The sequence below is a fragment of the Opisthocomus hoazin genome, chromosome 24 (assembly GCF_030867145.1).
Source record: "Opisthocomus hoazin isolate bOpiHoa1 chromosome 24, bOpiHoa1.hap1, whole genome shotgun sequence".
In the NCBI taxonomy this organism is placed as follows: Eukaryota; Metazoa; Chordata; class Aves; order Opisthocomiformes; family Opisthocomidae; genus Opisthocomus; species Opisthocomus hoazin.
The window spans coordinates 6,802,200-6,827,384 of record NC_134437.1 but is presented as its reverse complement, the minus strand read 5'-3'; the positions used below and the strand labels follow the sequence as shown (position 1 = coordinate 6,827,384).

The 25,185-nt window shown below is 46.1% G+C and overlaps 1 protein-coding gene across 8 annotated transcripts in view; it reads left to right on the top strand.

Moving 5' to 3' along the window:
• The first annotated feature begins 8,269 nt into the window (after positions 1–8,269).
• The window catches only part of PRDM10 (PR/SET domain 10), a 43,314-nt gene continuing 26,398 nt past the window's right edge, over positions 8,270–25,185 (top strand). Inside the window, exons 1-6 of one of the 8 annotated variants that reach the window (XM_075442524.1) lie at positions 9,252–12,429; positions 13,539–13,779; positions 18,058–18,245; positions 19,967–20,131; positions 21,767–21,826; positions 24,680–24,799. In XM_075442524.1, coding sequence (XP_075298639.1) covers positions 18,153–18,245; positions 19,967–20,131; positions 21,767–21,826; positions 24,680–24,799 — 438 coding nt within the window. In that variant the 5' untranslated portion in view covers positions 9,252–12,429; positions 13,539–13,779; positions 18,058–18,152. Of the gene's footprint in view, positions 8,340–8,380; positions 8,486–9,249; positions 13,780–18,057; positions 18,246–19,966; positions 20,132–21,766; positions 21,827–24,679; positions 24,800–25,185 lie in introns of those variants that run through there. The other 7 variants (XM_075442526.1, XM_075442525.1, XM_075442528.1 and 4 more) reach the window with 7 other exon arrangements.

Genomic DNA, 25,185 nt, shown 5'->3' with positions numbered 1-25,185 from the left:
AATGCCCTTGCTATTACCATGGTCCTCCATTATTCAGGCAAATTCACTAAGCAGCACATTTCAAAGCATTTTAAAAATCAGGGGTCAACTCCCAGGATCCTTTGATAAAACTTACTGCCCAGATCCTACCTGAGCCCCCACAGTCAGGGTATTAGCTTTGAAGCCAGTCTTCCCAAGCAAATGGATTTTAGAGCACCGGGAAATCACAATTCTACACTGACAGCAGAATTCTTAAGTGCCTGCAAAATTAAGGCAGTGCAAACCTACCATGACACAGGACACACAAACACTCTCACAGAATCACAGAATAGTTGGGGTTGGAAGGGACCTCTGTGGGTCACCCAGTCCAACCCCCTGCCCAAGCAGGGTCACCCAGAGCAGGCTGCACAGGACCTTGTCCAGGCGGGGCTGGAATATCTCCAGAGAAGGAGACTCCACAGCCTCCCTGGGCAGCCTGGGCCAGGGTTCCATCACCCTCAGAGGGAAGAAGTTCTTCCTCCTGTTCAGCTGGAGCTTCCTCTGCTTCCATTTGTGCCTGTTGCCCCTTGTCCTGTCACTGGGAACCACTGGAAAGAGTCTGGCCCCATCCTCCTGACACCCACCCTGCAGATATTTAGAGGCATTTCTAAGGTCCCCTCTCAGCCTTCTCTTCTCCAGGCTGAACAAGCCCAGCTCCCTCAGCCTTTCCTCGTAGAAGAGATGCTCCCATCCCCTCCTCATCCTCATAGCCCTCCGCTGGACTCTCTCCAGTAGCTCCTCATCTTTCTTGAACTGGGGAGCCCAAAACTGGACCCAGTACTGCAGATGGGGCCTCACCAGGGCAGTGTAGAGAAGGAGAACCTCCCTCGACCTGCTGGCCCCCCTCCTCTTGATGCACCCCAGGATCCCCTTGGCCTCTCAGCTGGAGCTACAGCAAATATTTCACAGTGAAGTGCAGCCTCACACTCAGGCGAGCAAACCCTGAATTTTTCCACTGTATGCAGGCTGAGGTTACAAGAGTGCAAATCAACAGCTGAACAACTCTATAATAATAGAGAAACATTAAGTAATGTCATAACTGCCTTTGAAAGAAAGCTCTCACCTTGCTGTGTAAATGCCTTGTTTCAGGTGGTGCTGGCCAGGTGCCCGGGCACACCTGGAACACACAACTTTCAGGAGCACCTGCATAACATCACATGAGCTTTAACCCCAAGGATTATTTCCTGAAAGGGGAAAAAAAAAAAAGAACAAAGTGAGACTGGCTCAAAATAATCAGGGTATGTTCTCTTCACTAAAAGATTGTGGTGAAGCAGACTATATGTTATTTCTTCATAGCCTACAGTATCTGCATTCCCCCTCTGGTGTCATTTGTCTGAAGCACAGCAGAGGATCTGCCAGAATTCCCTGCTCTGGACAGCTCTGCGTTTTTCCTACAAGTTTCCATGTTTATCCCATCTGGCTGGCAACAGGAGTTTTTCATTTGTAGCCATCTGCACCCAGGCAGAGACTGCAGCTTCACTGACACGTCTCAGGTAATACCATTTTCCTTTTGTCAGCTTTAGGGAGAAAGCAGCATTGAACTCACTGACAAATCTTGGTGCTTGCTGTACATTTACTCCATCTTAAGATCTTGTTTTGAAAGACATCCAGGTATCTGTCTATAGCATGAGCAGAACATATTTACCTTTGAAACTCAATTTACTCTCAAAACATTCCCTCCTTTAAACTATTCAGTCACTAAAGCAAACACTTCTATTAAAACAACCACCCTCTTGAAGGACACATCCAACTGCAAAATTATTTTGAATGCACTCCAAAACAACATCTACACCACTACAGCCCCACGCTGCTGCTGGTGCCTGCTCTCAGGGCAGGACCAGGTACTCAATCAGGGTACTGCAGTCTCCTATGCCAAAAGCATTAATGGCAACACAATACTACTCACATTACAAATACTGTTTTTCTTCTGCTTAACCACAAAATCCTAGGACCTTGTGGGAAATTTCAGCAGCGTTTGCATTCTCAGAAGTCTGACTTCCTTACTGCTAAGACACAAGAGTGAGGAAAAACTTAGAAATAAAGTAAGTATGAACTTAAGCCTCTAGAAAGAGAGTAAAGCATATAACCCCCCACAAAACTATAATCTGCTTTTTTTAACCACACCCACAAGTCTTAAATAAATAGGATTACAGCACCTTTAAGACCTCCTCTGAATCAACACTTTAAAGAAAACAAAACCCACCTACCTTACCTAAAGCCACAGCCACTGCAGGAACAAAAACTCTACCCAGAGCACCCAGACACCCATGGAACACCCCAGCAGTGACCTGAGGCCACTAATATATCCTGCTGATCCCAAGCAGCTTCACCTGGAGCCTCCACCCACGGGCCCAGGAGCTCTATTTAAGCCGAGCCCTGGAAGCCCATTCTTTAGTAGAGTGATCCTGGAAGAGTGTGGGTGTTTGTCTTAGGGGTAGCTGTACTTGGCTATGGATCTCATGTCTTAACTTGATTTTGACTCTATCTTATTACTATAGACATGGTAAGTAATTATTGGATTTTATTTAATCCTGATTATCTTTACCAGCCTATAATGTGACCTGCAGATTTAATTCCTGTCTGAACCTCAGATTTGCCTCACCTTCTTGAACTTGCCTGGTGACCTGGATTCTTATAGGACTCCTGAGTCCCCTTTCCAGGTAAGCCTTGTTTGGTTGCTGAAGGGTGCAACTGTAGTTGGTGAGTGCTTTCACAGCCTTGGGGATCCAGACTCTTAGATGAGAGCTAGAGGCTTCCCAGGAGGTGTTTTTTACTCTTAAAAATCAACAAGGGTTTCTAAAGCTGCTTTGGGAAAGGTGTTCTGTAAGATGAAAGCTTCTTTTTAAATGCCCTGTTGCCCCACTGGGGCAGAGGGGCTTGTAAGGCAGATGGGAGGATGAGGAACATCTTATACAGGAGAAGATGAAGGATATAGGGCTTGCTTAGTCTAACAAAATAAACTTTAGGGGAGTGCTGCCTGCTGTCTACAAATTGTGGGAATAAACACTACAGAAAAAAAGTCTCCTATTTAAACTACACAGAAATGCTGGCACAACTACAAGTAAGTAGAAATGGGCCTTGGAAAAACCTTGTCTTCAGCAATGTTTTTAATCTGTTGGTCAAGGCTACAAGACTGAAACTCATAGCTGCTCTTGAGAGAAAGCCTGCTCAGGCTGCCTACTGTGGTGGCTGCCATGGGAGAGGACTTGGGGGCTCAGAAACCCCCCCTGCTAATTCCTACATCCTTGAGAAGGTCAGCTTTTGCAATTCCTACCTTCTGGGGGAAGAAGGAAGACTGATCATCTGACAGATACAAATATTTTTATCTTTAGACATACTCAGAAATAATACTGAGTCTTCCCAGCTAGGGGATTTACTTTCTGCTGTTCTATAAAAAGGCCTGATGAACAGAGTGTATGGCTGGCACATACTAAATTAGATCACAAAATCAAATTGTTTTAAAAAATGTGGCTGCTGTTTAAGCATCTACTGTAAGTTATCACTGAAATTTTTTTCCATGTTGCCTATCTTCTTTATCTATTACATGTATCCAGAAGCAGGAGGAATATCTGTGAAGATCCCTTCTTTGCCAACAGGGGCTGGGTGAGACTGACTCTATCATCATTACTTTTTTGAAAACAACTGTTGAAAGGATGTGTACTAACAAACCCTTCCCAGGAGCTGGAGATGGGGAAACATTCTAGAAAACCTAAAAATCCTTTAAATCTTGTAAATCTTTATGATGATTTTTTTAAAGACTTTGTTATAATGCCTAGATACAGGGCTAATTTTAATAGGGAATATTCAACTCGGATTTCTCTTCAACTTCTAGCAAACTCAGAAATATCAAAAAGCATGGCTAATAGTTTTCTGAGTTATTCCAGCTTTTTTTATGGAGAGGAAACCCAAACAGCCTCTCTGTTTGCTTTGCAGGTGATGCCCAGATTATCTCCAGGTGTAACAAAGCTTCTCCATAACCAGCACTGCAGAGTGGTGACACCTGAACTGGAGGGAGAAATCAGCCAACAAAGCTGGGTGTTTTCAGCTAAATATTGTAAGGCCAATAATGGTTGAACGCCTTTCCCGGAGAAGAAATGCGTGTACTAAATAGACAGTAATCCCAGATGAAGAAGTTGACCTGGATTTGAAGTTGAACTACATCTGTCCAGTGCAGATTTCTGGGGAATGCTCTGATAATTCAGAAATCTTGCGATGCAAAGAACAACTCTGCTGCATGGGTGTTCCTGGACTTGCCATAGCCTGTGAGCTTGGATGCTTACTGGTACCACAACCACCCAGCTGCCTTGCTTAAGGGCCAGGGCTCCACAGCTGCTACTGCACACAAGAAGAATGAAAAATATTTTTCTTGCCCTGGAAAAGCCTCCAAACAGGTGGTTTATGTTGAAACTTGTGAAATGCTAAAATATCTTGGTTGATTTCTATCTTCCCCTAAACTGGGAAGATCTCAAGACACCATGAGAAACAGCAGCACCCTTAATAAAGGTTGGTTGAACAGAATTGGGGAGATAATGGTGTGAGTGGTGCAAAGTATGTTCCCTGCAGGCATTTTTCCAGCTAGAGCTCACTTTCCCCATCCCTGTACCATGGCTTGGCTTTGCTAAACAGGTTTTCATGGTGAACTGAAAAGCTCCCTTTTCCCAAGACTTGATGCAGCTCTTGCCAAATGCAGAGAAAAGATTACGGGGGTGGCTATGTGAACTGTTTTCTTGCTTGTTACTGTGCCTGTTGCCTGTATTTCTTATTAAATACTGGGGATAAATGCCATTTGGGTGGGTATAGAATAGGCAAAAGGGTAGCCAGTAGTGAATGTATGTGATGAAATGTTTCCTTTGATGGTATGTTTTCCATTCAGTTTTAAGTAAGATCATTTTTAAAATTGAGATGAATAGGTAGATGCTATTAAAACATGCTAACCCTCAAATTTCTTTTAGTCCAGCCTCTCCTTGCAGTCTAAGGAGACCATTTCAGCTTGTTTAAAAAACTAGGTAAACTTTTTTGGGGCAGAAATGACCCTGGAAACCAAAATAGGATAAGTTTGTATGTGTTGAGCATCAGGCCATCTTAATTAAATTTATTCTGGCTTGCTCTAAATTGATAAATTCATATCACTGCCTTCACCATGTTTTGTATTTGCTGTGCAGGACATAAAGTAATTGCATTTCAGTTGCATTGTAATTTAGGAGGTTCTAATAGAAACATGGAGAGAGCTGAAGTTTTTCCATCTTCTAGATGGGTGTTTTAAATCACAGCCAGCTGCTGACTTGCACAAGGGAAGTTAGATGGGTACCACAATGCATAGCCCAATTCTGTGCATGGTTTAATTTGGAAATCGAGGCGTGAGCACCTACTTCTCATGCACAGATGTAGTCCGGGAGGTCAACAGGGCCAGCGAGGCATTGTCTGCTTCTATAACTCAAATGAGTTTACAGCAATTCAGCATTTTTCTTGGTGGTGTTTTACTCTATATGCCTCTCAAAATGGAATAATGTCATGAAGAAAAAAAATAAAATAACCCCAACAAAACCAGAAACAAAGAGATACAGACAAAAAAAGCTTTCCAGGAGGTCTGTAAGGAGATGGAGGGTTGGAGAAGCAGCCTTAGGGTACTGTGATGCAGGTGCAAGAGGTTTGTTTTCAAGGCAAAGACTTGTAGAAGTGGCTTTACTAGGTGAAGGGAATGGAAGAGTTAGGTCAAAGATATCCACAAGTGAATTAAATGGGGTGGGGTTGCAGTATGCTTTTCCACCTGGAGCCTGAAATCAGGGAGAAAACTGCCCTTGCTGGGAGGATGTCAGCACAGATGCTGGGAGGATGTCAGCACAGATGCTGCCATGTGGAGATGGTGCCGTGGCCTGGAGGAATGAGCCCTGTCGTGGCCATGGGGAAGAGACAGAACAGGCAAGAGGGGACACACGCAGCGGAGGCAGCGCTGAAACAGCAGTGTACAAATGAGAGGACACAGAGGTGGAGACACGGATCTGACGACCCAGGACATGAGGGGGGCAAAGGAGCACTCAACGAAGGGTTACAGAGCTGCTTCACACAATCTAGGCAAACAGGGAAATTGTTTTATGTAGCTTATTGAAACTACGAAGATGTGAAATGAATGAATTAATGGGAAGGCTTCTCTGACAGCATGAGGCTATTGGAAAACAAAGCCTGTGGTGGAGCATCAGAAACAACATGTCACATGTGGGAAATACAATAGGCATGACATCAGATTCCAGATACTGCAGATGATGAATCAGATCAGCATGATTTCTGCATCTGGCAGCTTGCTGCATCCACATATGCTTGCAATGCATTGGTCTTTCTAAGCTAAGAGGGAAAATAAATAACCTGTGGAATAACCAATAACCCATATACCAGGAGGTGATGGCACTGAGGTCCTGTGCTGTTCTGTGCCCAGTTGCAGAACTGCATGTTTGCATGGAAACGTGGCACAAGAGCATGTTTGTATCAGAGTCAGTAAGTCTTTAAAATGTTAGGGAGACTCTCAGAAATCCCAAATAACAATACAACACTGAGAACACTATGATTTTTTGAGAGTAATATGTACAGATGTTAAGACTTACAGAAAATAAAGCACTTCTGGTCGTGCGTATTTCCTTCTGCTATTTGTTATCCAAGCTTTCAGCATGGTGTAATGGAATTGAAACTGGTTTCATAGGACAGAGGAGTAAATTGACTCATTAACTTTCATCATTCAAGTTAAGAGAACTGCCTAGCGGAGTAAAAAAATATTATGGAGGGGGAAAAAACAACCCCAACAAACTTCTAATTGGTAACTAATTCTGCTCACGTCAGTTTTAAAATCTTTTATTTAATGTTTTATGGTTAAGCTCCTAAGCACAAGTTAGGAAATTTGCATCTCTGCTGGTTTTTTTTTTTTTTTTTTCCTCCAAATCTTGATTGCTCTGGGAAGGGATGGGTCAGTACAACAGGGGATGATTTCAGCCTACACCTGTGCCTCTTAGTTTAAAAGAGTAGAGCAGGCTTTAAAAAGCCAGACCTAGAGGAGATGTAAGCTAAACTGCCCCAAGAACTGACCCTCTCGCTGTTCCCCTTGGGCAGAGTACGAGCTGAACCAGTTTTTGTAGAAGCAGGGATTCATCTTTAACCAAAATTCAGCCTTTCTGGGTTTGGGGTCAGCTGGCCACGACGGCCGGTCGCGGGATCGGGTGCTGCCCACGCTTCAGCAGAACAGTGCTTACTGTGGACGTGCACATGGAGCTCACGAAGCGGCTTGGAATAAACTTAAAAGGTCCTCAACACAGAGGTGGTCTTATTTAAGAGCTATCTACTGAACTACCGGATCAAACAGCCTTCCGAGCACACGCGAACGCCAAAGAAGGAAAAAGAAAAGCGGCATTTTCCTCGTTCCGCCATAACACAAACACCTCTTTAAGAACAGCAACAAAAGTACTGCGATAACCCCGCCGGAATGGCCAATTAGTTAAATGTCTGAATAATAGTCATTATTATCCTTGGCCCAGCTGACATTTAGGACTTGGATGGATGTACCATGGGGAAAAACAGAAAAAGAAGAAATGCCAGCGTAAACCTTCCCAGTGCCAGCCTGGGTCCCTTTAGGCAGAAGGAGCCCTTTCGGGGGCATTTCTCCATGGGCTGACCCTCAGTAGACATTAATAGGTGTTTCTGCAGGTTTTAATTTATGAGTGTATAGGTAAAATTACAATTAAACCCGCTGGATTGCTGTTTTGGACAGAGTTTCCGAGGACTGCACTCCGAGGGGCATGGCAGTGGGGAGCCGCTGAGGGGTTTCGGCCTCCCCTCCTCATCTAGCGGGGAGAGGGAACCCGTCCCTCCCCGCTGTGTAAAAGGGGGGGACCCCCGGCAGCGCCGCCCCGCCCCGATAAATCACCAGAGACCTCCCCGCCGGCAGGGGGCGCCCCGCCCCGTCCACTCCCCCGCCCTCCCAGCAGGGGGCGCTGCTCGCGTCGTTCCCCCCCAACACGTCCTCCCCCAGCAGGGGGCGGAGCGCCGCGATAAGAGGCGCGCTCTGATTGGCGGCAAGGACCCTGGAGGAGAGGAGCGGGGATGAGAGCGGCACTCTGATTGGTCGCGGAAACCTGAGGGGGGGGGGAGTGAAGGCCCGGGCAGGGGTTTCCCCCCCCCTCCCCTCCCCTCGGATCGGGGTCTCCCCCTTGCTCCCCGGCCCCCTGACCTGGCCGCCTCCGAGTCTCTCCTCGAAGATTTTTTTGTGCCCCGTCTTCGCGAGCGGAGGCGTTTCAGCCAATCAGCGTGCGGCGCCGCGACCTGTTGCCAGGCAGATTATGGTAATGAGGTCCGGGCGGCCGCCCCCCTCCCCCCCCCTCCCGCTCTGCAGCTACCATTGTGAGGTGAGGACAGGTGGGGGGGTTTGGGGCCGCAGCGGGGCCGGCGGCGGCGGCCGGGACGCGGCACCCGCACGGGACCCCCTCAGGTAACGCGATGGGACGGTCCGGGAGGGAAGCCCGATCCCGGGGCGCCGCGGGGACCCGCCGGGGGTTTTGGACTTGTTGTTTTAGTCGCACCCAAGATGGCGCCCGGAGCTGGCGGCTCCTTAGCGCTGGGGACGGGATAAACCGTTCGCTCCCGCTAGTGGGGGGGGGGGAGCAGGCCGCAGTCATTTCCCTTCCCCGCTCGCGGAAGAGGTACAGTCCGCTCCCCCCCCCCTCCCCGCCCCAGCCGGGATCCCCCACCCTCCCCGGACAGAGGTAGAAGGGGCTGCCCCCACCCCCGTTTCCCCCCTCCCTGGATGGTACAGTCCGGACCCCGGCACCTCAGTGGCGGGGGGGTGCTGCAGCCATCTTGTTGCCCCCTTCCCCCTCACTGTGGGCGCCCCCCCCCCCGCCCGCCATTACTCTGGGCCGCTCTCTCCCCTCGCCCCGTGGTTAGACCAGCTCCCCTACCGTCGGCTGCCGGGCTGTGTCCTCTCCTCTGCCAGCCCCAGTCCCCCCCCTCACCCCCCCCCCAGGCCAGAGTGGTTGGGGCTGACTGACCGTTGGGCGCCCTCACGGCGGGGGGTGGTGGCGCCTCGCGCTTTCTCGGGGCGGGGGGGGGGGAGGAGGGCGCGGTGTTTCCTCACACTGGGGAGCGGTGGCGGGAAGCGGGCGGGCGGGGAGGGGAGCACCTGCCCGTCCTGATTGGCCGCGCGCCTCGCGCCCCTGCCTCCCATTGGCCTAGTTAGGGGAGGGGGGCGTCGCGCCCCCTCCTGGGATTGGCTGCCGGCGATGGCGGTGGTGGGGCGCGGGGGGTATATAAGGGAGAGCGGGTGGGGAAGACCCGCAGTCCAGCCCGAGAGGAGTTGAGGAGAGGGAGGGGGCTGCTGCCTGGGGAGGTGCTTGCAGGCGGTGCTTGAGGGCTCTTTGGCGCCTGCGTCGTCTGGGTGGGCCTGGGGCTTGGTGTGGAGGGGTGGCAGCCATTACCCCGCCGCCTCGAGGTGCCCGGATGGGGTTTGCGTGGATGGGCTCATCCAAGGACAGAGCAGGACCGGGCCGGTGGGTTCGGGCCTTCTGCTGACACCCGCTGTGTGAGGTGGTCCCATCCCCTGAGGGGAAGAGCAAGGCCCGCCTGCGAGCGGAAGCAGCTTAAGCTGTGGTGTTTGCCACTGCTCAGCTAGCGTTGGTCTTTGTGCCTGTGTTGGTGGTTGCCTCTGCTAAATAGGCCTGTTCTTGTGGTGTGAGATACGGTTATAACACGTGGTTGGTTGGTCTTGCAGACCTCTTGCTCACTAGGGTTTGGTGTTGAGTTGCTGCATCGTACTGCAGTTGCATGAAGAACTTGTTAATGGGAGCTTGTTAAATCGTTAAGCTGGAATGGAAAAATGAGGTCCTGGTGCTACGTCTTTCAGACCTACCCGTCCTAAGGGGACAGCTCGCCCTTCATAGGGCTGGTTTCCCTGCATGAGACATTTCCAGCTATGCGTGGTCTCCTCTGGCCTCTAAGCTGCTCGCTGCAGGCCCTCAGAAGGGGTCTCGCAGGCGCCTGTAGGTCAGAGTTGAAAACCTGGTTTAGGCTGCTGAGCTTCGTAGCCCTGAGAGCGAGAGGAAGGGTCGGTATTTGCGATGCCTGCTTTGTATCTGTGCACCAACCTGTCGAATGTCTTGCTGATACCTGCGTCGTTCTTACGGGCCCTGAAAGAATGGGCAAGCTCAAAGCTGCCTGTCTGTAAGATGCTTATCAGTGCTTCAGAGATTCAGTGGAAACAGAGACTCTACTGAACTTCAGCTTCCTTCTGTTATTTTTTCAATGACTGAATTTTCTTCTATTTTTTTCCATCTATTGGTTGAGTTAGAAGATGAAAAAAATGGAAGAGGGTGTATTTCTCCAGTCAGTCCTTACACGGAGAGCTTTCTTCCTGAATTGTGATGATGCTTTTTGGCACTTGGCTGTATTCCTGCTTCTCTTGTGTGTGAGGTGTTTAAAATGAAGACTGCTTTATTACCTTGGTTATAGGGTGAGATATCGATGTAATTGTTATTACTATTATCTGGTTGACTAATTGACAGTTTGTTTTTGGAGAGAAATGGGTGTGTGTTGTTGCTTGCTCTCCTCTGGCACCCTTACTGCTAACCTGTGAAGAAAATCACTGGATGAGCTCTTTTATGGTAATTTGCTCTGCAGTCAGCAGCTACTTCGAGTGTGTTTCTGACCACCTGCAGCTGTTGTCAGCTGTGTAAACTGAACTTTAATTGCCTTCTAAGTGTAGCTAATTACAGGGGCTGTTTTAGTATTGTGAATTTTGTTTAGACTTAAACAGGAGATCGGGTGTATTTGTCACTTTTATTTCATGCCAGTAAAAGGCTCAGAAATAGAATCTGTGTTGTAGCCAGTAACTAGTGTTATATGTTAAGTCCCCACCACTTCTGATGTCCTGTGATTTGTTCCGTGGCCTGCAGTACTTCAGACAAGCAGCTATTCTGAAAGCCACAAGTTGTGTTTTGTTTTTTTTTTTTCTTTAACGTGTAGAAACCAGGTAGTTTTGTCTTCTGGATTTTAAGAACTTAAAATAGGTGATTTAGTTCAGAAGAGAGATGCAGAGGGGTAGGAGAGGGAGGGAAGCAGCAGCACCATCCGCTTGTCGGAAGGGAAACAACCTCCTCCTCTGAGGGTGGCTTTGGGAAGAGCTGCCTGAGCGGGAGGAGGGAGAGGAGACTGAAAAGATGGCAAGAAGAAGCTGGCGGGGAACGGAGCGAAGCGGTGGTGTTGGAACGGTTCTGTTTGCTCTCAGTAACACCCGAGAGCGCTGCCTCGAAGGTTCCATACACAGCAGCCTAGCACAGGTTTTGATACAGACCTTTTATTTTCCTTTTTTGTTGTGTTGTACTTCAAATATATGTTTTCCCCATTTTCTTGCTTTATCGTACTTCTCCCTCTATCATTTATAAAAAAAATCAGTGAAGTAGTCAGGGTCACTGCCTCAAGTAGCTCCAGCCTGAGAATTGTGGTGTGTGATGGTAACAGATGATGATATCGTAGGGGCCTTAGAGTGTGAAACATTTGGAAGAAGATGATGTGAAGAATGTGATCACACATGCAGGAGGCTGAGGATAGGAGGAAGAAATTAGCTGCTGGAGTGGATGTGTAGGTGTTGAGCAAATGGGAAGAGAGGTGACCAAGAGCAGCATGGGCATATATGGAAATAGAATTAACTTGTCGCTTGGCCAGCTCAGAGGTGAAGGACAGACACTGTGAGAAACTGTCGGTTACACAGGAATCACGACTAAACAAAGATGTCCTTAGGGATCTGCATCTCTGAGCAAATCTATAGCCCAGCCCTTGGTGCCTGTGGAGTGTGCTGACCTCTCCTCTTGAGTAGTGCTCGGAGTCCTTGATTATCTCCTCTGTTTTGTGGCAGAAGCAGTTAGAATTTTAGCGACTTATCTGATATTTTGTGAGCGAATAGTTGCGACAGACTGTCCTGCTGTCTCCTCTGGTGCTTGGGCACTGTCCCTTTAGGAAAAGGGCTGCTACACGTGGTGGACACAGGAGCGGAGGACTGGCCTTGGAGATCTAAGATCTCTTCCTGCCCATTGTTGCTTTGGTGATGGATGTGCCGTGAGGATGTGGATAGATTGATTCTTTATGCACAATTGGAGTAAAGAGTGAGTTTGTGTTTGGCTGAGCTCTGCTATTTATTATATGACTAAATAAATGGAAGCCATTTTTCCTTTTGTGGAAATAAATAATCTTCGTTGCCCCAGCCCTTTGTATGATTTCCATTTCTAACTCACCAGTAAAACATAAATATTGTGGTTATATATTACTTGATTATTAACATTCAGCCAAAAGGCACCGGAGCCAGGGTTCCTTGAAACAATACGTGCTTTTGATGGATGAAAATGCAGAGGAGGAGACGGCGGTCGTGACTCAGTCCTCAATGAGGTTAGAAACCTTCTTGCTGCAATGAAGGCGCGTTCTTGCCAAGGGAGCTCAGGAAATGCACCGGCTCTGCCTTCTAGGCAAGCTGGGGTAATTAACTTAAGTGTGGGATATAGCTTTTTGCAGACACATGTGATGTTCCCTTTGAGCTTAATAAATCATTTTCATATTAAAAGCTGGAGGAAGACCTGTAGTCGTAAAAAAACCCCCTTTCCTAACGATTCTTGCTGTCCTTGCAGATGGTTGGGGGTGAAAAAGAGTGGTCAGTGAGCTCAGTACTTAAAGGATTAAGCTAATAGCCCCTGCTATTATTGCTGCAGGGAACCCCAGTCTATACGCAAGCCTCTTTTACGCTGGGGAGTAAATCACATTAGCTGTTTTATGCACCATTATTGTAAAGTGGATTCGCATTTGAGATACTGCAGTGGCTTTATGGCTCCCTGAGCAGGGTGGTGGACTTTTCCCCTTGCCCGGCTTTAATATTCCCCCATTCTTTTCATCCCAGAGGCGGGACAAAAAGGAATGTTTGGCAGCCACAGGCTTGGATGCTTTCTCAGCAGAATGTCCTTAACTAGACTTGAGGAGGCTCTTGCAGATGAAGTGCCCAGAGGTTTTTGACTATGTAGCTTCTCGTGTAGTCCCAGCATTGAAAGAAATTGTCTTTCCTTAATAGCAGGTATTCCAAGGAAACATGGTTACTGCTGATCTTTTTTTTTTTTTTTTGGTGATACATTTCTCTGAATTTCAGACCTGAGCTTTCCTCTGAAGCACTGTAGGAGTTCACTATATTTGACTTGTGTCAAAAATTCTTACATACCAAATAAAAAACTATCAGTGGCTTTGCTTTTATTGGAGCTTTTCTCTTAAAGCGCCCTTCATTCCCCTTCCCTAGGTGTTAGGGGTCACAGGGGCACCTATGAGGTGACGTGGCATGGGTGCTGTGGTGGCTGAGGGTGAGGGGTCTTCTGCTGGGGACAGCAAGGCTAATGAGGACGTTGCTGTTGCAATCTTTGCCCCTGAATGGGGCTTTCTCATCCTCCGGAGCTGAATGCAGTGAATGGGGAAAGCTGCTGGTTTAATACTACAGCTTCAGAGAAAACCATGTGCTGCAGGAACAGGAGAGAGGGGTTAGAGCGCATCAGGGTGGTCAAAAGGAGTTTTCAAATGAGATTTCAAAAAAGATGAAGAAACCGTTGCGACAGTGACACAAAGACACTTTCCAGACGTCGGGAGCTGCAGAGCAGAAGCTTCGCCGTTAATGAGATTTTTGGACTGGAAGTAAAAGGTGAGAACTGAAGAGGAAGGCCGTAGGTCTCTGACACCAAGCGGGTCCCCAGAGGGTCCTGAGAAGAGGTAGGTAAATGTGACTGGCATACTGTGTCGTCTGGAGGAGGTGGTGGATTTACCTGTGCTTGCCTGATGAGGCAGACAGCTGGTTATTATGGGGGAGCGGACATGTAGGAGAGCGCTTACCCTGCACTGCGTGTCCGCTGGCTGCGCTCCAGCTCTGAATCGGGTGCTTTTTAGTTGTGGTTAGCACCAGGGTGTTCCCTGCCCTGCTCAGTCTCGCCAAGAGAAGTGCAGTGGTGTGCTAGTGTCGCTTCCCAACTCTGCACGTGCTTCTACCTGTGAAAAACGTGGGCACGTCACAGCGAGCTCGAGGACAGCACCCATGGGTGCTGCCTCAGATAAATTCATTCTGACTTGTGTTTGCCGGAGCTCTGTCTTCCACTGGGGTAGGTATTTTCTGTGCCAGGATGCGCGCCGCAATTTGGACGTGTCCAGGGTAACATCAGTGTTCAATTTAGATGTGTGTTTCTTTCAAAGTAAAGCGAGTTTTGTGGGTTCTTGATTGACATTGTGTCTTAATTGACATTGCATATGACACACTGCAGGCTGGCGTACTGGTGTGATACTGGGTTATATTTATATCTATTACCATTTCAGTTTGTGTCCTCACCCGGCATGGACTGGGTGAGGCGTGGCTGCTATTTTGGGGAGGAAAATGCTGTCCTCACAATTTCTGTAAATGGTTTAGCATCTCACATGTTGGCATTGCTTCTTGGTCATGTGCATGACAGTTACCAGGCTGTATGCAGAGCTGGGGTGGTGACAGAACTGAGGTCAATACAATGGGTGGTCGGTCTTCTAACCTGTGTGTCCCTTCTTGGACACTGCAGAACTCGCCACTGAGGTGTTTGTCTGAGAATGCCTGATGTGTGCGAGATATGGGGAGAAAAAACGACGACTGCAAAGGGTAATCAGTGGGCAAACAGTGTGGAGAGCAACCAGAGACAAGCAGAGTGTGTTGCCTTGCATGCCAGCTGTTTAGCAATGCTAATGCCCAAAGTTTCACATTTATTTCTGCTAAAAAAAAAAACCCGAGAGCTTCCAGCTAGACCCCCTGAGAGAGTATTTTCTTTACCTATATCTCCCAAATTGTTATTGTTCACAGGCTTAGAGTAGAGGCTGTGTATCTGAATGTGCTCATCACGAATCTTCTGTAGCTAATTTGAAAAAAGCATTGTGGCTATGTGCAGAGCTGGACATCTGCCACTTGCTTGTGCAGTGAGATGTCTCTGCTGAGAGAAGACCACAGGGAAATCATTAAAATCTCGAGGCACTGTGGCTGTCAGTGTCACAGCTGTAATGGATATTGAGAGGGGGATTTAAAGAAGAAAATAGGATCATGCAGGATTAAGGAGGGAGAGGGTCCTGTGGAGGACCTGTGAGCAAAGTTATTTCGTTCTTCTCTGTCACCAGTGTTGGAAAACTTAGTCGAGTATTTCTGTTTCCTGGCAGTCTTGTTGGCGGTGACTCTGGAGCTGATCGTGCTTTCCAGCTCCTGACCTTACCTGCAGGTCTTGTCTCACTGTTAGCTGTCGTGCCACTTAGGTTTCAACGCTTGCTCCTGCCTTGGGCTCCTCTTTGCCTGTCCTCGGGACCTCTCTGGGACATGGCCTGTCTGCTCCTGCACCGACTTCTGACTCGGCACGTCCACGTTTTCACGGAAACGTGCTTTTCTGTGTGTTTTGGTGATGACAGAAATGATGAGCATTCACGGAGATCCAATCTTTGGTAGGAGTGCATACCAGAGGGGCAGGTCCTGGGGTGTATTTTGAAGTACAGAAGTTGAAAGCATCGGCAAATCCTGCGGCTCCTAATAATGTCTGATTGTTATTGCTACACAATTGGCCGGGCTGAGTAGTGTATTTTTGTCATTTCTGTGGAAAACAGCAATAATGGCACCACTTATAGAAACTGCACCACAGAGTCACTGAATTTGGCTCAGCCTTGCATTTTTCCCTGAGATTAGTGCTAAGCTTTAGAACCATGGCAGAACTTGAAATTACTGTGTTCTGCTTTCTCTTCGAACTTTTTGGTACCATTTTTTTGGCATATATGAATCCTGACACCCAGATTTGTCTATTGAAGACCCGTCTGAACCCTTTGGTCTCACTTCTGCTCAAGTTGTAAGTTATTAGTGCCAAAAGGAGTCTGCAGGAGTGAGTCAGCATCTTCCTTCAGACCTTCAATATCTGCTTGTAGGGAAGGTCAGCCAAAAATTCTGCTACTTGTTGCGCCGTGTGGAATTAGTGAGAACCGTGCCTTTCTCAATTCAATCACTGGTTCATTTAATTATGTTCTTATTAACGGGATAATTATATTTTAAAAAACCCAAACTTGAAACCTCTAGCATTTATTTTTATTTTTCTGAGCAATTAGGTAATTGATTAAACCTACTGGCTCTTGTTAGTGTAATTACCCGAATTGGCTCTTGATTAATGATGACAGTCGGGGGAAAAAGCTGTTTGGGGTAAACCAGTCAAAGAATATCAACAGGATAGGCATTTAGTTTTATGTAAAAGTTGTTGTTCAAATGGTTACTGACATAAATGCACAGCAGTTCTAGACCCCTTGGTGATGGTATACCTGATAAAAGGCGCGATGGAGTTCAGGGAAAGTGGTAGGATTAGGTGTGAGAAAATCCCTGAATTAATCCTTCATAACATAACAAGCGGCTTTGAGATAGCAGGCTAACAGGTGCTACGTAGGGATGGAGGATATTATTTATAGATTGGACCTTGTGTGTGCTGTATTTTAGATATATCTGTAAATAATATTTATTTGCTAATGACCTTGGCTTTCAACATGTGGAGAGGAAGGCTGGTATTTATCAGTCCTAATGACTGTTTATTGCATTTCATTTTTCCATGCTAATGAGATCCCCTAGCTAAAGCGTTGTGCGCAGGTACATGTATTTTTTTCCTTTTCTCCTCAGTGCTTTTCCTGGATGTTTTGTATCGAGTCATATTAATAGAGATAGCATTTCTGTTCCTTTATCCCAGAACCTAACGACAGCCATCGCACCGCTCCTCAGTCTCTGCTTGCGTGGGGGACCGCGTGGCACAGGGGTACCGTGTTGCTCAGCACGAGAAAGCAAGCGTTAGGTTCTAGTCACCAATAATGGCATGATTTGCTGTCTAGTGATGCCCAGAAATACCTTTCCTACTGTTTTTCTTTGTATGTGTGGAAGTAATATGTGTTTTTTTCACCGTGGGGTTCAGTGACGCTAGCCTGAGACTTCTCTGTGCTAGTGATTTATACGTTCTGGCCAGGACCAGCGGTACAGTCAGTGCTCAGGTCTGCAAAGCTTATTTGTTGCTGGCAAAACCAGCAGAAGGCAGAAAGTGCCTGATGCTTTTTTTTCCCCTCCTTATCTTTTTTTAGTTAGTGAATGACAAGCCAACTGCTAGCATTTATGGGAATAAATTATGACTAAAATAATTTGCATTTAAAATGCAAATGAAAGCGTCAGCAAGGAGCTGCCTGCTTTCTTCCTGGTGCACAGACGAGGTGCTGGCGTTGGATCAGCCCAGCGAGGCACTCAGTATAAAATAAAGTTAATTGGACTAGCTGAAAAAATGAAATGGGCTCAGCCTCATGCTAATTCCTGGGCCTGTGATTTAATATGACATTAGAGACGAAGGATTGGGAAGGTGCTGAACCACTGACTAAGCCAATCACCGGAGCTGTAAATTAGACTTCTGAGATTCCCAATGGCAGATTGAGAGGCCCCAATAAAATTGCAGGATGTGAATAAAACCTAGCTTGGAAGCAATTTGTCAGGATCTTTGGGCTCGCGTGAATTAGAGCTTAAGTTTCATTGTTCTTTAGCTAAAAGTTGTCTGTTGTAACACTGCCTGAATACCAACTGGGACTGAGGTTTAGTACAGGGTGAAAGCTGCCTGTTAAGTGTAAAGCCAGTTTGTTCTTGAACAAAACCTCTTTCAGACAAACCGAGAAACCTCTGATGCATCTCTCAATGTAGCTCTTTCTGGTTGGAAACTGAAGGTCAATTTTCTGCATCGTTCATTGATTTCTGGGTGTTAAGGTGCCAAAAGGACAATGTGAAGAATATTGGGATGGCTGTGGCCAAGGAAAGACGTGCAGGAGGTGTTCGGTATAATCCTTCAGTGTGATTGTAGCAATGGTTGACTTGTTTCCTCCTTAACAGGACATGGGAAGTGTTACTACAGCGCAGTAGCTGATAATGATACCTCATACCTCTGTTCTGTGTGTGACACTTGTTTTAATATCTCTATATCTTCCTTTTTTTTCCTTGTCTAGCCATGTTGCTGAAGATCACCTTGCCTGCTGGAAGTAGAAACACAGTGAACAGATGAATTTTTTCAGCCAGACATTCCTCCAGTAGATCGCTCATCATGGAGCACCACGGCAGGGAGGAGATGGACTCAAAAGAGGAAAGTCCTCAGGCGTGGGCTGACTCTGCTGAGCAGGAACAGAACACTGCTCAGGTGACTAGTGCCTTCTGGAGCTCTCGGTTTCTGCTCTGACTGAACTGGGCCTGTGGTGATCTTGGATTAAAGCTTCAGAAAACGAGCTGTGCAAACCGCAGCAGCGAGTACGCAGACATCTGAAACCAGCTAAACGAAACCAGCCGGTGGCTGTAGAAGTTTCAGTGTCCAAATAGACATATAACCGTGTGGGAAAGTGGAAGGGTGTTCAGATGAATGAATATTAACAAAATCTGTGGTCTGTGGCAGCCCATTTTGATGGCATCAGTCGAATTGGTTGGAGCTGTGGGTGGACCTTGAGGAAAGTAATATGCATATTTTATTCCAGTCAGACATCTGGGTCGTGGGGAAGGGAGAAATGTTAATTGTAGTGACTAATACAGTTGGAGTCTGATGTATGCAGCTAGTCCCTCTGTCTCTGAGACAATGCAGCTGAGAGTTTCCAGAAGACTGTAAATTGATTTATTCTTTTGAATATGTTACGAAGAGGGTGCTGCATGTCATTTGACCCATGAGCTGAGAAATTCTGACTGGTAATTTCCAGCTTGGAAATTTGCGAAGAAAGGCTGTTTCTGGTGGCCTGTGTCCCCTTATCTGTGCAGTGGGATAACAGTACCGTTTGGACATGGCAGTTGTAAGCCTTAATTAGTATTTGCAGAGTGCTCTCCAAATGTGAAACGCTGCATCCATCCTTACTGGAATGTTTGCATGGGGATTTATTGTACGGAATGGGCACTTGGCATGCACGGGGGAGTGCCAGGTGTCTTCTGAAACATGAGCAAAGAGGTGAAACAGAGTAAATAAAATGATGTCACAGCTACATATTTTATGTGAATACGAATATGGATACTAAAACTAGGTTTCATGCTAACTGTCCTGTTTTTCCCATGTGCTGAAAAAGGTTTTCAGCACGTAAAGGGGGTCAGAAGATAAATATGTTCCTATTGGCACAGTAATTAAGTATTCTAGCTTGCAGGACGCTAATTGTCAGCTTAGGATCACAATGTTCTGTCAAAATGAACTTGTCTGGATTTAAACTGCTGCCCTAGACAGAACTTGTCCCAGTAGTCCTTGGAATCATTGCTTAATGCTTTCAGTTATAGGTTTCTCTGTTTAAATAGTGGAGTTTTCTACTGATACTGCATGTACGTATTGCAGCGGAGCAATCTAACATAGGCTGTTGCTGCCTTATGATAGGTGCAATACTATTACTTGAAGCAATATCAAAGTTAATAGATTCTGTTAGCCGTTCATCAAACGGAAAAAATTGCCTCCAACTACAGAACTAGCCGAATGAAGTAATTACCATAAATCCAGAAAGGAATATGAGAATGGAGGGAAACAATGTACCAATAAATCCCATAGATACACCAGCTCAAATCCAGACTTTCTTTCTCAGATGAATTTTCAAAGCATCATCCAAGAGCTAAGTATGGGAAGGTGCCCTTAATACCAGTCAGGACTTGAGTTAAAATGCAGGGTAAAACCAGAAACTGATGGTAGTTTATGTCCAGATTTCTAGATTGCCTGCATAACTTGTTGAGATTTTAAATGTAGGTAATACAGTGAGTTTTTAATGGTTTTCAAAACAATTGCCTAGGTGGTTGGGACACAAGGTACTCTCTGATTTCCAAGGCACCTTGCAACCCGTGCGTTTGGTGTTGTTTCCCCTAGGCCGAGGTTTCGCTTTCAGTACAGGATCTGTGTTTTTTTTCCCCCAGGTGCACTTTGTCCCTGAGGGAGGGACGGTGGCACAGATCGTGTACAGTGATGAGCAGGACCGTCCCTCGCAGCAAGTGGTCTACACGGCGGATGGCACCTCCTACACCTCCGTGGACACCTCGGAGCACACGCTCGTTTACATCCATCCCGTGGAAGCTACGCAGGCATGTGTGGTTCTGAGCCCACCCCGTTTTGGCACCTAGAAAACAAAACCATCTTGTTTGAGATGAAAGCCAGTTACCAGCCGAGTGATGTGACTGGAAAATAGCAGGCAGTTGGCTCTTAACGCTTTTATCTGCCCGTTGCTGAACAGGGACCTTGTGCTGTTTGTTTGTCTGATGTGCAAATGGGGTTATCAAAGGATGTCGAGGCTATGAATTATGAAACGCTGGTTATTTCACTCGAGGTGGACGAGATTATAATTAAATCAAAGGTGTCTTCCAAAACAGGGATAATCTCTCCAGAAATTCAGCCTCTGTTGCATTCAGTAAAATGCTGAGAGTAATCTGTGTGTCTTCTGGAAGAGTCCTTGTTTTGCATAGTGCTGTTCTCATAATTGATAGTTACAATAACAGTCATGTCTTTTTGCAGGGGATCTCAGTGTATTCAGTCTAATTTTGTAGTCTCCCTTCAGAGAAGTTGTTGATTTGATAGACCTAGGTTCTTTTTCCTCTTCATAATTACATGAAATAGCTTTTATTCTATTGACAGGATGTATTTATATGGGGTTAATACATTATGCATCTGTACCTCTGTGTGGACAGATAAAGGAGGAGGAGGAGCAGGCGTGCTTTGTCGAGAATGTTTTATAATGTCTTTGCTGACAGGAGGGATTAGCGGGGCTGCAAAGCGCACGTACTCGACACCCGCAGCAACGCTGGCGTAGCCTCGCACGGCGTGGCCTTGCTCTTGTGCAGCTCTCAGCTGTTACATGAAAGCAGTTCCTCGGTGGTGGGGTGTTCTGAGAGGATAAGGTATTTTGAGGGGGTATCTCCCGGGAAGTGACTGACCAAGTAACTCCAAAACTCTGCATGTTATTTTGTTGAAAGTGTGTTAAGATACTGCCTTGCAACTGAGGTGAAATTATCTAAGTGCTAATGGAATTTCTGTTATGCAATGCTTTATTTTGGTGGAGCCAGACTGCTACAAGCTCAGATATTACAAATTTTGGCACAGTAAGCAAGTCTGACCTCAGTCAATACTTAGTGTTCATCTGAGTCTTGCTTTTTGGAGGGGGAAGCCCTCCCATCAGGGCTGTTCTTGCAGGCTACTGTAAGAATACTGGAATAGGCATGTCTCCTCTGAAATTAAAAATGCAGCATCCTGGCCATATCACGTTTACATGTAGGATATGCTGGATATCTGCGTGCTTTCTTTTGAGGCACTCTTGTGAATTTGCAGAAAGAGAAAATTAATAGTTATCTTGTGTCCCACCCTCAAGTATTACTTAGCTTTCATACAGCTGTTGAATTTCATTCTGTAGCATTTCATGTTGACAACATGATTTCTGTACTTTAAAAAAAATTTATAACAATCCCGGGAAGCACTTTAAGTGTGTATAGATAAGTGCCAGATAGATACAGTATTATCTTTTTATGGAGCGCTACCAAATTTTAGTTTGATATCTGTGCTTGTAAGCTCACTTGAGTAAGTTGAATTAGTCCGCTGTGGTAATAGGCAGAGCAGAAGTTGGCAAAGGATGAGATGTGCATCACTCCTTGGTGGCAGGGTGACTTTTGGGTGAGTTGGGAGCAAACCACCCCGAGGCCGGTTTGATAAGCCTTTTTCACTTTGTCTAGACTCTGTTTACAGATCCGTCCCAAGTGGCTTACGTCCAACAGGATGCCACCACCCAGCAGGTAAGAGGGAGACACTGTTTTCCTTGGGCCTGAAACTATAAGCCAACTGTCACCGAAGGTAAAGGGACATTGTTGTGGTGCTAGAGCGTAGTAAGGGATCTCTGAATTGGTCAGATGGCAGCCTTTGGTCACGTACTGTCATCCCTGTGATCAGGGGTAAAAGCTTATAACAAGCCACTATTGTCCTGACTAGTTTGTGCATGAATGACAATAAAAAGGTAGAGAGTTTGAGGTGTTTGGTTTTTGAATTCATGTTCAACAAAAATATTAATTTACTGCCCCAGATATAATGAAAAACCCTCTAACGTTGTGCCTTTAAGCCAGCAAGCTGGTGTGGCTGACTGTATTTTAACATCATTCGGGAGAGACTGGGTCCTCATACAGATTCTGATCCAAATGCCTTTAAATTCATAAAAGGCTCTCAAGGGATCGAAATTTTGGATCAGATTCTAGACTTACCAGAAACTTCACAGGAAATGAACTTCTTCAGGTTTTACAATTAAATTACTGGCTTCCTTACCTTACCAGGGTGTCTCGGGTCTGATGTGCTTGCCAGTGTCTAGTGGTTGAGGAACAGAAAAAAAAACCTGGAGCCTGTGGTTATAAAAGTTTTGATGACTTTTCTTTTTTCATCTGTCATGAAAGTGAAAGTTTTGCTATTAACTTTTACTAGTATCTTTGGGTACTGTGTTGTGGTAATCGGGTCTAGGTGCTTTCAGATCTAGATCTCTGGTTCAAATTTCTCACTTCTCATGGAGACTTAGTCATTACTGCTTGGTGAGTCTTTAATGGCGTGTGTGAATTGACGTGTTGGATCATTGCTAACAGAGTCATGAAAATGCCTATTTATTGACAGTCTTGCAGCAGAGGGAAGGGTTGAGTGTGTGCTGAAAGTAAATTTTATTCTTGCTAAAAGACGACCACCTAAACCGAGGTACAGGCAGGAAACGGTAGGACTGACACAGTAAAGGTGTTACCCGTGTACTTCCAGTTCTCTGGAGGGATTTGGAGTGTCATCCTGGAATTTTTTTTTGTCATGTCAGTTTCCTTGCATTAAGAAGCCAAAAAATCCTATTTAATTGTCTTAAAGCTCATTTAACCAATAAATATTAGATGTAATTAAAAGTAGAGGTTCCTTACGTGCGGTACGAAGGACGCTGACCGCAGAGGTGATGTGCTGTTACTATCCCACGTTGAGTATCAAGGGCATGAGCACTTGTCTGTGTGTCCTCAGCCCGTCCTCCCTGCCAACGCTGTCTGTGACAGCAGTCCCAGCAGAGATGTTTGTGTGTCCTTCGTTGTGGCAGCTCCTGCCTTTGCAGGTGTTTGTACGAAAGCTTTTCATGTGGGACGTCTCTGAACTGACAATAAATGTTAAAATAATAGTTGAAGATACTCTTGTCTTTGAAAAGAAACTTTATCTTAAAAAGAAATGGAAAGGTTTTGAAATACACTGCCTATATTCCTTGCAGTGTCTGGCATGGAAGTGAAAGTAAGGATGTGTTTGAAGTGTGATTAGTAGTAGGAAATGCTGATATGAGGTACAAATAGACACAAGCTTGTGTGAACTTCTTGTTGCTGGCAGACCTGGAGGTGTGCCAATGAATAACGATGCTTTTTCTTTTGCCACTTGGTATCAGAAATGTCAATACCAGACAGCTTGGTTCAGCTGTTGCCTTGGCGGTTTCCTCCTCGCTGTCACACGGTTCCCTGGAGTCTCTTTGCTGTAGTTTTTAAGCAGTTCCATAAATTACTCTTAACACCTCTTTAAACAAAACTAGATTTGAAAATTTAAGACTATCTGCTTGTGTTATGGATTTCCTTGTCTGCTCCGTCAATGTTGGCACTATTCACTGTTCTCAGACTTATATGATATTTATTAAGTGCTCTGTAGAGGGGCAGGGGCTTTAATTTTAGCATAAAAGCTGCTTAACAGTCAGAGGCACAAACTAGAAGCCACATGATGTCAGCTGTAGAGAAGGACAAAAAATCATGTGGGATAAGGGTGCAAATTCCTGTATAGATAAGCAGGAAACCAAAGACAGGAGAGGTGATTCCTAGGATCTTAATTCTGCTTTGTTTTGTTGCTGAATGGGTGGGAGTAGCATGGTAACATGCATCGATTTGCTTGTTACTACACAAAAGAATGAGTATGAAAACAACCAAAATGTATGGTGTGACCAAGTAACGTAAAGAAAACTGTTGGAATCCTGTCATTTGAGTGCTTGATCTTCCAATGAGGTCAATACACCGTCTTGTTTTTATAATGGATCTTGGTTGGCCTGAGAAAAAGATAGGCAAAAAGAGGAGATGCTTTTTTTTCCTTCTTTACCTTTTCCTGCAAAAAAAGTAATTTTGGAGATAAGAGAAAAAGGCCACGTATCACTGGCTTTACCAAGAGCTGAAGAGCTCCTCACACATGCTTTTAGTGGAGTTTCACAGAATCACAGAATAGTAGGGGTTGGAAGGGACCTCTGTGGGTCATCTAGTCCAACCCCCCCGCCGAAGCAGGGTCACCTACAGCAGGCTGCACAGGACCTTGTCCAGGCGGGTCTTGAATATCTCCAGAGAAGGAGAGAACAACCCTGGTTAGACAGGACCTCAATTTAAAGCCAAAATTGGGAGATGGGAAACCCGAAAGCTGCAAAACCTAGGCTGAGTTTTGAAGCCTTTCCCTTTGTCTCTGGATCTGCAGGTTTTGTCCAAGTCTGTCATCCATATTTAAAAAAAGTTAAAATGCTGCAGTTTTCGCCCTAGTGTAGGACTCGAGGGAGCTTTGCATGCAGGGCACTGCCCGTATGTAAGTGACTGATGGAAATGACGCAGTGCTAAAATGAGTGCCTATAATTTTAGGTAACTGTGCTCTTGCCTGCTGCTGCTCAGAGCATGAATCCCACCAACCTGTCCGTGCTCGGCAACGTTGCCGAATCCCCCCAGCCAATGGCTCTGGAGCAGGGTCCGCAAGCAGATAGAGTAAGTTGCCAGGCACCCTTTCCTTTTAAATGTACAAGTACACTGATTTCATTGCTCCATTGTCTCAGGGGATGAAACATGTCTGAGTGATACGGGAGGAGATGCGAGAGGGCTGTAGTGCAGACTTGTACTGTGTTTCATGCTCTCACCATGGTGCGTGTGGGGTTTTTTCAGGAGAGATCATGTAGACAGTATACAGAGACACCTGTTCTGCAGAACGTTCTGTCTTGAGCAACCACCTTAAAATATTATTCTGGGCTTTGTAAAGCAAAATTAATGGAAGGTGTAATGCTCACTGTCACGTAGGACCAACATCCACTGGGTCTCTTTGCCAGTCTTTTAAGGCAGCTTCACTGTGCGTAGTATTTCTTGTTCTCTGCCTGAGA